Genomic DNA, 16,249 nt, shown 5'->3' on the forward strand with positions numbered 1-16,249 from the left:
GCAGTATGTCACTCTTACTTGGTCTGTATAGACAGAGTCTATAGCAGTATGTCCCTCTCACCTGGTCTGTATAGACAGAGTCTATAGCAGTATGTCCTCTCACCTGGTCTGTATAGACAGAGTCTATAGCAGTATGTGTCCTATAGGTAACTCTATAGGTAATTCTATATGTAACTCTATAGGTAATGCTATAGGTAACTCTAGTAACTCTATAGGTAATTCTATAGCAGTAACTCTATATGTAACTCTATAGGTAACTCTATAGGTAATTCTATAGGTAACTCTATAGGTAATGCTATAGGTAACTCTATAGGTAATTCTATAGGTACCTCTATAGGTAATGCTATAGGTAACTCTAACTAATTATATAGGTAATTCTATAGGTAACTCTATAGGTAACTCTATAGGTAATTCTATAGGTAATTCTATAGGTAACTATAGGTAACTCTATAGGTAATTCTATAGGTAACTCTATAGGTAATTCTATAGGTAATTCTATAGGTAATTCTATAGGTAACTCTATAGGTAACTCTATAGGTAACTCTATAGGTAATTCTATAGGTAATTCTATAGGTAACTCTATAGGTAATTCTATAGGTAACTCTATAGGTAACTTCTATAGGTAACTCTATAGGTAACTCTATAGGTAATTCTATAGGTAACTCTATAGGTAACTCTATAGGTAATTCTATAGGTAACTCTATAGGTAACTCTATAGGTAACTCTATAGGTAAATAGGTAACTCTATAGGTAACTCTATAGGTAATTCTATAGGTAACTATAGGTAACTCTATAGGTAACTCTATAGGTAAAGCCTATAGGTAAAACCCCTCCAACTGACCACGGTATCCTTCACTAATAAAGCCTCTCCAGCTGACCACGGTATCCTTCACTAATAAAACCTGGGGTGTCTAAGACAACAATATTATGTAGCCACATAGATGCACACACACACACACACACACACACACACACACACACACACACACACACACACACACACACACACACACACACACACACACACACACACACACACACACACACACACACACACACACACACACACACACACACACACACACACACACACACACACACACACACACACACACACACAGTAGGTGTAAACACAATGGTGGGAAATGTTTAAGAGGGGCCACTTTAACGAACCAACTGAAGAGAGGGATGGATTCAATCCGCAGCGCTGAAGATCCTCGTCATATTGGCACTCTGACAAAACGCAGGAACATTGCCCTTAAATGTAAATCCTGGTAAAGCGTGAATCTTCAATGCTACAGATTCAATCTGAGCCCAAAAGCAAAAAAAAAATAGCTTTCTACTAAAACAACAACCATGTATTTTCTTCGTGCAGATCATGATTTATTTAAGATAATATTGCTTATAGGGCCTCTGATAACGTAGTTCCTATTGTCCCTGAGTGTTCATCAACACGTCATCATACCCAGTGGGAACCAGGTGGGTTCAAGCATTGCTTCTGATGACGTATAACCTGGACTGTAGATTTCAATTAGAAATAAAACGTTTAGAAGTAAGAGGCTGTATGATTTCAACTGAGAGTTTCTGCAATTTAACAAATAAGTGCGACCGAATATACTGATGGACTCAACTGACATTCCATTCCAGAACCAGAATGGATGATTTATTTAAAACTGACATTCCAGAACCAGAATGGATGATTTATTTAAAACTGACATTCCAGAACCAGAATGGATGATTTATTTAAAACTGACATTCCAGAACCAGAATGGATGATTTATTTAAATCTGACATTCCAGAACCAGAATGGATGATTTATTTAAAACTGATATTCCAGAACCAGAATGGATGATTTATTTATTAGACAGAGAAATGAACAGAGAAATGTTGGGTGTCTGTCCAGGTAAGAGCAAGTTAGAGCCACAGGACCAAGGCACTGTCTGAGTGTCTCTCATTCAACGTGTCTCTCTGTCTCCCAAAGATCAACACTGGCTCCATGACGTAAACTACAGTACAGGGCAGATACAGTACGGTAGGTCACCGACGGGCTCTTTGGCTAGCCGTCTATGGACATGGAGCCCTGTTCAAAGTCTGAGCCAAACAGCTCCCTGTATAGTGGAGGGAAGTGGGCTTGGACAATGTCTGGGTAGGTTGCTCTGAAGGCCGTCAGCTTCTCTGTGTGCCGGCTGACTAACGCCCGCAGGGTCGACACTTTGCATATCAACTGGAGAGAGAGAGACAGAGACAGAGAGAGAGAGAGAGAGAGAGAGAGAGAGAGAGAGAGAGAGAGAGAGAGAGAGAGAGAGAGAGAGAGAGAGAGAGAGAGAGAGAGAGAGAGAGAGACAGAGAGAGAGAGAGAGAGAGAGAGAGAGAGAGAGAGAGAGAGAGAGAGAGAGAGAGAGAGAGAGAGAGAGAGAGAGAGAGACAGAGAGAGAGACAGAGAGAGACAGAGAGAGAGAGAGAGAGAGAGAGAGAGAGAGAGAGAGAGAGAGACAGAGAGAGAGAGACAGAGACAGAGAGAGAGAGAGACAGAGAGAGAGGGAGAGAGAGAGAGAGAGAGAGAGAGAGAGAGAGAGAGAGAGAGAGAGAGAGAGAGAGAGAGAGAGAGAGAGACAGAGAGAGAGACAGAGAGAGAGAGAGAGACAGAGAGACAGAGAGAGAGAGAGACAGAGAGAGAGAGAGGGAGAGGGACAGAGAGAGAGAGACAGAGAGAGAGAGAGAGAGAGAGAGAGAGAGAGAGAGAGAGAGAGAGAGAGAGAGAGAGAGAGAGAGAGAGAGAGAGAGAGAGAGAGACAGAGAGAGAGAGAGAGAGAGAGAGAGAGACAGAGAGAGAGAGAGAGAGAGAGAGAGAGAGAGAGAGAGAGAGAGAGAGAGAGGTTACTGAGATTCAGGACTGCCAGGTCACATTCTGACAGACAGACAGACAGACAGACAGACAGACAGACAGACAGACAGACAGACAGACAGACAGACAGACAGACAGACAGACAGACAGACAGACAGACAGACAGACAGACAGACAGACAGACAGACAGACAGACAGGACTTTCACATTTCCCTGAGACCAGGACAGTGTGCGTGTCATTAGGACTGATGGTTCTGTTGGTGATGGAACTGAAATCCTGCTGTGAAATCCCAAGGCCTGTTCAGTTCAAAACGAGATGTCATCAAGTAGAGTATACCAAGAGCACTACCATTTAGACAATGCATGAACACAGTCCTTACAAACAAAGATTAATTCCCTGTAGCTACTGTGTAGCAGTACAGTGTAAAGCAGGGTTGGGCTGAATTTCATTTTCAATTCACAAAGGGAATTTCCAATTCTCTTCAATTTGGAAAATGTAGAATTGGAATTTGTTTTACTTTCTGAATGGACTGGAATTGAAAAGGAAATTGACCCCAATCCTGGTGTACAGCAATTGCATATATTGTATGTACGTGTGTGTTAGTGTGTTATACCTTAGTGAGAACCACATCCTCTCTGCCGTTCTGCTGAAGGACATGTTGGAGAGCCAGCTGGATCTTCTGTTGCAGCTTCTCTACCTTCACCTTCTCCTGAAGCCACGTCCGATCTACACGCACCGTTAAACGATACAACGTTGTATAAATAATAACACCCAGAGATGCTCTCGGACTGCACCGTTAGTTACACGATACAGAGTCGTATAAATAATAACACCCAGAGATGCTCTGGACTGCACCGTTAGTTAAACGATGCAGCGTTGTGTATAAATAATAACACCCAGAGATGCTCTCGGACTGCACCGTTAGTTAAACGATGCAACGTTGTATAAATAATAACACCCAGAGATGCTCTCGAACTGCACCGTTAGTTAAACGATACAACGTTGTATAAATAATAACACCCAGAGATGCTCTCGGACTGCACCGTTAGTTAAACGATACAACGTTGTATAAATAATAACACCCAGAGATGCTCTCGGACTGCACCGTTAGTTAAACGATGCAACGTTGTATAAATAATAACACCCAGAGATGCTCTCGGACTGCACCGTTAGTTAAACGATGCAACGTTGTGTATAAATAATAACACCCAGAGATGCTCTCGGACTGTCACAAGGGGGAATAGCTGTGTGTGTGTGTGTGTGTGTGTGTGTGTGTGTGTGTGTGTGTGTGTGTGTGATGTGTGTGTGTGTGTGTGTGTGTGTGTGTGTGTGTGTGTGTGTGTGTTGTGTTATGTGATTGTAGAAGATATGTGCTCTCAACGTTGTATAAATAATAACACCCAGAGATGCTCTCGGACTGCCACAAGGGGGAATAGCTGTGTGTGTGTGTTTGTGTGTGTTATGTGATTGTAGAAGATACAACGTTGTATAAATAATAACACCCAGAGATGCTCTCGGACTGCACCGTTAGTTAAACGATGCAACGTTGTGTATAAATAATAACACCCAGAGATGCTCTCGGACTGCACCGTTAGTTAAACGATGCAACGTTGTATAAATAATAACACCCAGAGATGCTCTCGGACTGCCACAAGGGGGAATAGCTGTGTGTGTGTGTGTGTGTGTGTGTGTGTGTGTGTGTGTGTGTGTGTGTGTGTGTGTGTGTGTGTGTGTGTGTGTGTGTGTGTGTGTGTGTGTGTGTGTGTGTGTGTGTGTTATGTGATTGTAGAAGACATGTGCTCGCAACGTTGCGTCGTGAACGTGACAGCATCGTGCCTACCCGCAGACATCAGGACGTACGCTGAGAAGAGAGCGATCTCCTCCTCAGAGAGATGGATGACAGACATGCTCTTCCCAAACTCAAAGACTAAGCGAATCAGATCGTCACAACCTGTCACACACACACACACACACACACACACACACACACACACACACACACACACACACACACACACACACACACACACACACACACACACACACACACACACACACACACACACACACACACACACACACACACACACACACACACACACACACACACACACAGACAGACAGACAGACAGACAGACAGACAGACAGACAGACAGACAGACAGACAGACAGACAGACAGACAGACAGACAGACAGACAGACAGACAGACAGACAGACAGACAGACAGACAGACAGACAGACAGACAGACAGACAGACAGACAGACAGACACACAGAGAGAGAGAGAGGAGTAGTTATGTGGATCAGAACAACACAGTCTGTCAGACACACAGAGAGACAGGAGTAGTTATGTATAAAATATCACAACAACACAGGACACAGAGCAGGACATCACGATCTGAACAGACGTCACCTGACATGCATCGCTTTGGAGTTCAGTCAGTCCAGTCCGTATCCTAGTGTCCCAGCCATTCAGTCAGTCCATATCCCAGTGGCCAAGCCATTCAGTCAGTCAGTCCATGTCCTAGTGGCCCAGCCATTCAGTCAGTCAGTCCATATCCCAGTGGCCCAGCCATTCAGTCAGTCAGTCCATATCCCAGTGGCCCAGCCATTCAGTCAGTCAGTACATATCCCAGTGGCCCAGCCATTCAGTCAGTCAGTCCATATCCTAGTGGCCCAGCCATTCAGTCAGTCAGTCCATATCCTAGTGGCCCAGCCATTCAGTCAGTCCATATCCCAGTGGCCCAGCCATGCAGTCAGTCAGTCCATATCCTAGTGGCCCAGCCATTCAGTCAGTCAGTCCATATCCCAGTGGCCCAGCCATTCAGTCAGTCAGTCCATATCCCAGTGGCCCAGCCATTCAGTCAGTCAGTCCATATCCTAGTGGCCCAGCCATTCAGTCAGTCCATATCCTAGTGGCCCAGCCATTCAGTCAGTCCAGTCCATATCCTAGAGGCCCAGCCATTCAGTCAGTCCATATCCTCGTGGCCCAGCCATTCAGTCAGTCCATATCCTAGTGGCCCAGCCATTCAGTCAGTCAGTCAGTCCATATCCTAGTGGCCCAGCCATTCAGTCAGTCCATATCCTAGTGGCCCAGCCATTCAGTCAGTCAGTCCATATCCTAGTGGCCCAGCCATTCAGTCAGTCCATATCCTAGTGGCCCAGCCATTCAGTCAGTCAGTCCATATCCTAGTGGCCCAGCCATTCAGTCAGTCCATATCCTAGTGGCCCAGCCATTCAGTCAGAGGTGGTCCAAAACAGTCCCTAATACTAAACAAACAACTTCCTCTCCTATTAAATCGATGGTTCTGAAACGTCTGAACCTCAACCACAGATTGAAGGGGATGAACGTGATTCGCTGGGTTGTATTCTGACTCACCTAACGCTTTGAAAGGGGATGAACGTGATTCGCTGGGTTGTATTCTGACGTACCTAATGCTTTGAAAGGGGATGAACGTGATTCGCTGGGTTGTAATATAATAATATAATAATATAATAATATATGCCATTTAGCAGACGCTTTTATCCAAAGCGACTTACAGTCATGTGTGCATACATTCTACGTATGTATTCTGACGTACCTAATGCTTTGAAAGGGGATGAACGTGATTCGCTGGGTTGTATTCTGACTCACCTAATGCTTTGAAAGGGGATGAACATGATTCGCTGGGTTGTATTCTGACATACCTAACGCTTTGAAAGGGGATGAACGTGATTCGCTGGGTTGTATTCTGACTCACCTAATGCTTTGAAAGGGGATGAACATGATTCGCTGGGTTGTATTCTGACATACCTAATGCTTTGAAAGGGGATGAACGTGATTCGCTGGGTTGTATTCTGACTCACCTAACGCTTTGAAGACGTCGGTCCCAGCGTACTTCCCATCGAAGTAGACGGTGCTGTTCTGAGAGTCAAAGGCACGACACATCCTGATGAACACCACCTCAAGAGACCCTGAGGAGAGACGACAACACAACCGTCACTACAGAGAGACGACAACAACACAACCATCACTACAGGTCAGAGAGACAACACAACCATCACTACAGGTCAGAGAGACAACACAACCATCACTACAGGTCAGAGAGACAACAACACAACCATCACTACAGAGAGACGACAACAACACAACCATCACTACAGGTCAGAGAGACAACACAACCATCACTACAGGTCAGAGAGACAACACAACCATCACTACAGGTCAGAGAGACAACACAACCATCACTACAGGTCAGAGAGACAACAACAACACAACCATCACTACAGAGAGACGACAACAACACAACCATCACTACAGGTCAGAGAGACAACACAACCGTCACTACAGAGAGACGACAACAACACAACCATCACTACAGGTCAGAGAGACAACACAACCATCACTACAGGTCAGAGAGACAACACAACCATCACTACAGGTCAGAGAGACAACACAACCATCACTACAGGTCAGAGAGACGACAACAACAACACAACCATCACTACAGGTCAGAGAGACAACACAACCATCACTACAGGTCAGATAGACAACACAACCATCACTACAGAGAGACGACAACAACACAACCATCACTACAGGTCAGAGAGACAACACAACCATCACTACAGGTCAGAGAGACGACAACAACACAACCATCACTACAGGTCAGAGAGACGACAACAACACAACCATCACTACAGGTCAGAGAGACGACAACAACACAACCATCACTACAGGTCAGAGAGACGACAACAACACAACCATCACTACAGGTCAGAGAGACAACACAACCATCACTACAGGTCAGAGAGACAACACAACCATCACTACAGGTCAGAGAGACAACAACAACACAACCATCACTACAGGTCAGAGAGACAACAACATAACCATCACTACAGGTCAGAGAGACAACACAACCATCACTACAGGTCAGAGAGACAACAACACAACCATCACTACAGGTCAGAGAGACAACACAACCATCACTACAGGTCAGAGAGACAACACAACCATCACTACAGGTCAGAGAGACAACAACACAACCATCACTACAGGTCAGAGAGACAACACAACCATCACTACAGGTCAGAGAGACAACACAACCATCACTACAGGTCAGAGAGACAACAACACAACCATCACTACAGGTCAGAGAGACAACACAACCATCACTACAGGTCAGAGAGACAACACAACCATCACTACAGGTCAGAGAGACAACAACACAACCATCACTACAGGTCAGAGAGACAACAACACAACCATCACTACAGGTCAGAGAGACAACACAACCATCACTACAGGTCAGAGAGAGAACAACACAACCATCACTACAGGTCAGAGAGACAACACAACCATCACTACAGGTCAGAGAGACAACACAACCATCACTACAGGTCAGAGAGACAACACAACCATCACTACAGGTCAGAGAGACAACACAACCATCACTACAGGTCAGAGAGACAACACAACCATCACTACAGGTCAGAGAGACGACAACAACCATCACTACAGGTCAGAGAGACAACAACAACCATCACTACAGGTCAGTGAGACAACAACAACACAACCATCACTACAGGTCAGAGAGACAACAACAACACAACCATCACTACAGGTCAGAGAGACAACACAACCATCACTACAGGTCAGAGAGACAACAACACAACCATCACTACAGGTCAGAGAGACAACAACAACACAGCCATCACTACAGGTCAGAGAGACAACAACAACACAACCATCACTACAGGTCAGAGAGACAACAACAACACAGCCATCACTACAGGTCAGAGAGACAACACAACCATCACTACAGGTCAGAGAGACAACACAACCATCACTACAGGTCAGAGAGACAACACAACCATCACTACAGGTCAGAGAGACAACAACAACACAGCCATCACTACAGGTCAGAGAGACAACAACACAACCATCACTACAGAGAGACAACAACAACACAACCATCACTACAGGTCAGAGAGACAACAACAACACAACCATCACTACAGGTCAGAGAGACAACACAACCATCACTACAGGTCAGAGAGACAACAACACAACCATCACTACAGGTCAGAGAGACAACACAACCATCACTACAGGTCAGAGAGACAACACAACCATCACTACAGGTCAGAGAGACAACACAACCATCACTACAGGTCAGAGAGACAACACAACCATCACTACAGGTCAGAGAGACAACACAACCATCACTACAGGTCAGAGAGACGACAACAACCATCACTACAGGTCAGAGAGACAACAACAACCATCACTACAGGTCAGTGAGACAACAACAACACAACCATCACTACAGGTCAGAGAGACAACAACAACACAACCATCACTACAGGTCAGAGAGACAACACAACCATCACTACAGGTCAGAGAGACAACAACACAACCATCACTACAGGTCAGAGAGACAACAACAACACAGCCATCACTACAGGTCAGAGAGACAACAACAACACAACCATCACTACAGGTCAGAGAGACAACAACAACACAGCCATCACTACAGGTCAGAGAGACAACACAACCATCACTACAGGTCAGAGAGACAACACAACCATCACTACAGGTCAGAGAGACAACACAACCATCACTACAGGTCAGAGAGACAACAACAACACAGCCATCACTACAGGTCAGAGAGACAACAACACAACCATCACTACAGAGAGACAACAACAACACAACCATCACTACAGGTCAGAGAGACAACAACAACACAACCATCACTACAGGTCAGAGAGACAACACAACCATCACTACAGGTCAGAGAGACAACAACACAACCATCACTACAGGTCAGAGAGACAACAACAACACAACCATCACTACAGGTCAGAGAGACAACAACAACCATCACTACAGGTCAGAGAGACAACACAACCATCACTACAGGTCAGAGAGACAACAACACAACCATCACTACAGGTCAGAGAGACAACACAACCATCACTACAGGTCAGAGAGACAACACAACCATCACTACAGGTCAGAGAGACAACAACACAACCATCACTACAGGTCAGAGAGACAACAACAACACAACTATCACTACAGGTCAGAGAGACAACAACAACACAACCATCACTACAGGTCAGAGAGACAACAACAACCATCACTACAGGTCAGAGAGACAACACAACCATCACTACAGGTCAGAGAGACAACACAACCATCACTACAGGTCAGAGAGACAACACAACCATCACTACAGGTCAGAGAGACAACAACACAACCATCACTACAGGTCAGAGAGACAACACAACCATCACTACAGGTCAGAGAGACAACACAACCATCACTACAGGTCAGAGAGACAACAACACAACCATCACTACAGGTCAGAGAGACAACAACAACACAACTATCACTACAGGTCAGAGAGACAACAACAACACAACCATCACTACAGGTCAGAGAGACAACACAACCATCACTACAGGTCAGAGAGACAACACAACCATCACTACAGGTCAGAGAGACAACACAACCATCACTACAGGTCAGAGAGACGACAACAACAACACAACCATCACTACAGGTCAGAGAGACAACACAACCATCACTACAGGTCAGATCAACACAACCATCACTACAGAGAGACGACAACAACACAACCATCACTACAGGTCAGAGAGACAACACAACCATCACTACAGGTCAGAGAGACACAACAACACAACCATCACTACAGGTCAGAGAGACAACAACACAACCATCACTACAGGTCAGAGAGACAACAACAACACAACCATCACTACAGGTCAGAGAGACAACAACAACACAACCATCACTACAGGTCAGAGAGACAACACAACCATCACTACAGGTCAGAGAGACAACACAACCATCACTACAGGTCAGAGAGACAACAACAACACAACCATCACTACAGGTCAGAGAGACAACAACATAACCATCACTACAGGTCAGAGAGACAACACAACCATCACTACAGGTCAGAGAGACAACAACACAACCATCACTACAGGTCAGAGAGACAACACAACCATCACTACAGGTCAGAGAGACAACACAACCATCACTACAGGTCAGAGAGACAACAACACAACCATCACTACAGGTCAGAGAGACAACACAACCATCACTACAGGTCAGAGAGACAACACAACCATCACTACAGGTCAGAGAGACAACAACACAACCATCACTACAGGTCAGAGAGACAACACAACCATCACTACAGGTCAGAGAGACAACACAACCATCACTACAGGTCAGAGAGACAACAACACAACCATCACTACAGGTCAGAGAGACAACAACACAACCATCACTACAGGTCAGAGAGACAACACAACCATCACTACAGGTCAGAGAGACAACAACACAACCATCACTACAGGTCAGAGAGACAACACAACCATCACTACAGGTCAGAGAGACAACACAACCATCACTACAGGTCAGAGAGACAACACAACCATCACTACAGGTCAGAGAGACAACACAACCATCACTACAGGTCAGAGAGACAACACAACCATCACTACAGGTCAGAGAGACGACAACAACCATCACTACAGGTCAGAGAGACAACAACAACCATCACTACAGGTCAGTGAGACAACAACAACACAACCATCACTACAGGTCAGAGAGACAACAACAACACAACCATCACTACAGGTCAGAGAGACAACACAACCATCACTACAGGTCAGAGAGACAACAACACAACCATCACTACAGGTCAGAGAGACAACAACAACACAGCCATCACTACAGGTCAGAGAGACAACAACAACACAACCATCACTACAGGTCAGAGAGACAACAACAACACAGCCATCACTACAGGTCAGAGAGACAACACAACCATCACTACAGGTCAGAGAGACAACACAACCATCACTACAGGTCAGAGAGACAACACAACCATCACTACAGGTCAGAGAGACAACAACAACACAGCCATCACTACAGGTCAGAGAGACAACAACACAACCATCACTACAGAGAGACAACAACAACACAACCATCACTACAGGTCAGAGAGACAACAACAACACAACCATCACTACAGGTCAGAGAGACAACACAACCATCACTACAGGTCAGAGAGACAACAACACAACCATCACTACAGGTCAGAGAGACAACAACAACACAACCATCACTACAGGTCAGAGAGACAACAACAACCATCACTACAGGTCAGAGAGACAACACAACCATCACTACAGGTCAGAGAGACAACAACACAACCATCACTACAGGTCAGAGAGACAACACAACCATCACTACAGGTCAGAGAGACAACACAACCATCACTACAGGTCAGAGAGACAACAACACAACCATCACTACAGGTCAGAGAGACAACAACAACACAACTATCACTACAGGTCAGAGAGACAACAACAACACAACCATCACTACAGGTCAGAGAGACAACAACAACAACACAACCATCACTACAGGTCAGAGAGACAACACAACCATCACTACAGGTCAGAGAGACAACATAACTTTCTTATATAAGTAGACCATAAATAGATTGGGGGTTGATCATTGTGATGTCATTATGAGACGTTCCATCATCTTGTCTACCTGCTTTGAGCAACACTATCTGGTCGTTCTGACAGAGCTCCATGAAGCCGTCGATGCGTTTGGCGAACTCCACCACGTACTGGATGGCCTCCGTTATCTTGATGGCACACAGCTGCCACATCACCTCCTCCGGCTGACATAAACAACAACAACAATGTTAAAAGAGGCAGAGAGAGAGAGAGAGACAGACAGAGAGAGAGAGAGCGAGAGAGAGAGACAAAGAGAGAGAGAGAGACAGAGAGAGAGAGAGAGAGAGAGAGAGAGAGAGAGAGAGAGAGAGAGAGAGAGAGAGTGAGACAGAGAGAGAGACAGAGAGAGAGAGAGAGAGAGAGAGAGAGAGAGAGAGAGAGAGAGAGAGAGAGAGAGAGAGAGAGAAAGGAGAAGGAAGAGGGGGGTGACAAAGGACTATGAGGGGAAGAGAACAAAAGTAGTGTCCTAGGTAGTGTTCTAGTTAGTGTGTATTGTTACCTTCGTCTGGTAGGTCTCTATCTCCTCCTGGAGGAAGGCCTGCCAGGTCATGCTCTGTAGCTCCTCCCTCAGGTACTGACACGTCTCCTGGTGGGACTTGGAGATGTTCTGGCCTAGGTGTTCTACAGGAGAGAGCAGCAGGACAACGTCAAGAGCTGGACCACGATTGGTCCAGGACAACATCAAGAGCTGGACCACGATTGGTCCAGGACAACATCAAGAGCTGGACCACGATTGGTCCAGGACAACCACGATTGGTCCAGTACAACGTCAAGAGCTGGACCACGATTGGTCCAGGACAACCACGATTGGTCCAGGACAACATCAAGAGCTGGACCACGATTGGTCCAGGACAACATCAAGAGCTGGACCACGATTGGTCCAGGACAACCACGATTGGTCCAGTACAACGTCAAGAGCTGGAACACGACTGGTCCAGGACAACCACGATTGGTCCAGTACAACATCAAGAGCTGGAACACGATTGGTCCAGGCCAACATCAAGAGCTGGAACACGATTGGTCCAGGACAACATCAAGAGCTGGAACACGATTGGTCCAGGACAACATCAAGAGCTGGACCACGATTGGTCCAGGACAACATCAAGAGCTGGACCACGATTGGTCCAGGACAACATCAAGAGCTGGACCAGGATTGGTCCAGGACAACATCAAGAGCTGGAACACGATTGGTCCAGGCCAACATCAAGAGCTGGAACACGATTGGTCCAGGACAACATCAAGAGCTGGAACACGATTGGTCCAGGACAACATCAAGAGCTGCACCACGATTGGTCCAGGACAACATCAAGAGCTGCACCACGATTGGTCCAGGACAACATCAAGAGCTGCACCACGATTGGTCCAGGACAACATCAAGAGCTGGATGGACCACAGTGGACTCCTTTTCACATTATGGTGCCGACCCGAACTATACTGAATGGTCTGTTTATTTTACATGGTTCTTTCCAGCACATTTGGGTTTGGCTTTTCTTGGCTCTGCCCAGTAGGGGAAAAGGGTAGAATATGGGTCAGCATTTGGGTTTGGCTTTTCTTGGCTCTGCCCAGTAGGGGAAAAGGGTAGAATATGGGTCAGCATTTGGGTTTGGCTTTTCTTGGCTCTGCCCAGTAGGGGGAAAAGGGTAGAATATGGGTCAGCATTTGGGTTTGGCTCTTCTTGGCTCTGCCCAGTAGGGGGAAAAGGGTAGAATATGGGTCAGCATTTGGGTTTGGCTTTTCTTGGCTCTGCCCAGTAGGGGAAAAGGGTAGAATATGGGTCAGCATTTGGGTTTGGCTTTTCTTGGCTCTGCCCAGTAGGGGAAAAGGGTAGAATATGGGTCAGCATTTGGGTTTGGCTTTTCTTGGCTCTGCCCAGTAGGGGAAAAGGGTAGAATATGGGTCAGCATTTGGGTTTGGCTTTTCTTGGCTCTGCCCAGTAGGGGGAAAAGGGTAGAATATGGGTCAGCATTTGGGTTTGGCTTTTCTTGGCTCTGCCCAGTAGGGGAAAAGGGTAGAATATGGGTCAGCATTTGGGTTTGGCTTTTCTTGGCTCTGCCCAGTAGGGGGAAAAGGGTAGAATATGGGTCAGCATTTGGGTTTGGCTTTTCTTGGCTCTGCCCAGTAGGGGAAAAAGGGTAGAATATGGGTCAGCATTTGGGTTTGGCTTTTCTTGGCTCTGCCCAGTAGGGGAAAAGGGTAGAATATGGGTCAGCATTTGGGTTTGGCTTTTCTTGGCTCTGCCCAGTAGGGGGAAAAGGGTAGAATATGGGTCAGCATTTGGGTTTGGCTTTTCTTGGCTCTGCCCAGTAGGGGGAAAAGGGTAGAATATGGGTCAGCATTTGGGTTTGGCTTTTCTTGGCTCTGCCCAGTAGGGGAAAAGGGTAGAATATGGGTCAGCATTTGGGTTTGGCTCTTCTTGGCTCTGCCCAGTAGGGGGAAAAGGGTAGAATATGGGTCAGCATTTGGGTTTGGCTTTTCTTGGCTCTGCCCAGTAGGGGGAAAAGGGTAGAATATGGGTCAGCATTTGGGTTTGGCTCTTCTTGGCTCTGCCCAGTAGGGGGAAAAGGGTAGAATATGGGTCAGCATTTGGGTTTGGCTTTTCTTGGCTCTGCCCAGTAGGGGGAAAAGGGTAGAATGTGGGTCAGCATGTAGGCAGAGCTCACATGTGTAACAACACAGTAACATTGTTTCCATAAAGGGAAATTCTTCCAAACCTACTGTTCTGCTATTCTATACTGTTAGAGGTGGTTGATCATCTCTAACCATGACCCAGACAGTATTTTACTATTCTATACTGTTAGAGGTGGTTGATCATCTCTAACCATGACCCAGACAGTATTTTACTATTCTATACTGTTAGAGGTGGTTGATCATCTCTAACCATGACCCAGACAGGGTCTTACTATTCTATACTGTCAGAGGTGGTTGATCATCTCTAACCATGACCCAGACAGTATTTTACTATTCTATACTGTTAGAGGTGGTTGATCATCTCTAACCATGACCCAGACAGGGTCTTACTATTCTATACTGTCAGAGGTGGTTGATCATCTCTAACCATGACCCAGACAGTATTTTACTATTCTATACTGTTAGAGGTGGTTGATCATCTCTAACCATGACCCAGACAGTATTTTACTATTCTATACTGTCAGAGGTGGTTGATCATCTCTAACCATGACCCAGACAGTATTTTACTATTCTATATGACCCAGACAGTATTTTACTATTCTGGTATTGACCCAGACAGTATTTTACTACTCTGGTATTGACCCAGACAGTATTTTACTACTCTGGTATTGACCCAGACAGTATTTTACTACTCTGGTATTGACCCAGACAGTATTTTACTATTCTGGTATGACCCAGACAGTATTTTACTACTCTGGTATTGACCCAGACAGTATTTTACTACTCTGGTATTGACCCAGACAGTATTTTACTACTCTGGTATTGACCCAGACAGTATTTTACTATTCTGGTATTGACCCAGACAGTATTTTACTACTCTGTCATGACCCAGACAGTATTTTACTACTGGTATTGACTATCATGACCCAGACAGTATTTTACTACTCAATCATGACCCAGACAGTATTTTAATATTCTGGTATTGACCCAGACAGTATTTTACTATTCTGGTATTGACCCAGACAGTATTTTACTATTCTGACCTACAGACAGTATTTTACTACTCTATCATGACCCAGACAGTATTTTTACTATTCTGGTATTGACCCAGACAGTATTTTACTACTCTGGTATTGACTGACAGTATTTTACTACTCTGTCATGACCCAGACAGTATTTTACTACTCTGGTATTGACCCAGACAGTATTTTACTATTCTG

The 16,249-nt window shown here is 45.5% G+C and overlaps 1 protein-coding gene across 4 annotated transcripts in view; it reads right to left on the bottom strand.

Annotated features, from left to right (window-relative positions):
• Positions 1-2,056: 2,056 nt before the first annotated feature.
• LOC124035464 (nuclear receptor ROR-alpha A-like) overlaps positions 2,057-16,249 on the bottom strand; it is a 380,116-nt gene continuing 365,923 nt past the window's right edge. For all 4 annotated transcript variants that reach the window (XM_046348917.1, XM_046348918.1, XM_046348916.1 and 1 more), the window contains 6 exons: positions 12,901-13,022; positions 12,433-12,565; positions 6,693-6,800; positions 4,687-4,797; positions 3,460-3,572; positions 2,057-2,224 (listed from right to left, as the gene is read on the bottom strand). In XM_046348917.1, coding sequence (XP_046204873.1) covers positions 2,057-2,224; positions 3,460-3,572; positions 4,687-4,797; positions 6,693-6,800; positions 12,433-12,565; positions 12,901-13,022 — 755 coding nt within the window. The remainder of the gene's footprint in view (positions 2,225-3,459; positions 3,573-4,686; positions 4,798-6,692; positions 6,801-12,432; positions 12,566-12,900; positions 13,023-16,249) is intronic.

The sequence above is a fragment of the Oncorhynchus gorbuscha genome, linkage group LG05 (genome assembly GCF_021184085.1).
Source record: "Oncorhynchus gorbuscha isolate QuinsamMale2020 ecotype Even-year linkage group LG05, OgorEven_v1.0, whole genome shotgun sequence".
NCBI classification, from domain to species: Eukaryota; Metazoa; Chordata; class Actinopteri; order Salmoniformes; family Salmonidae; genus Oncorhynchus; species Oncorhynchus gorbuscha.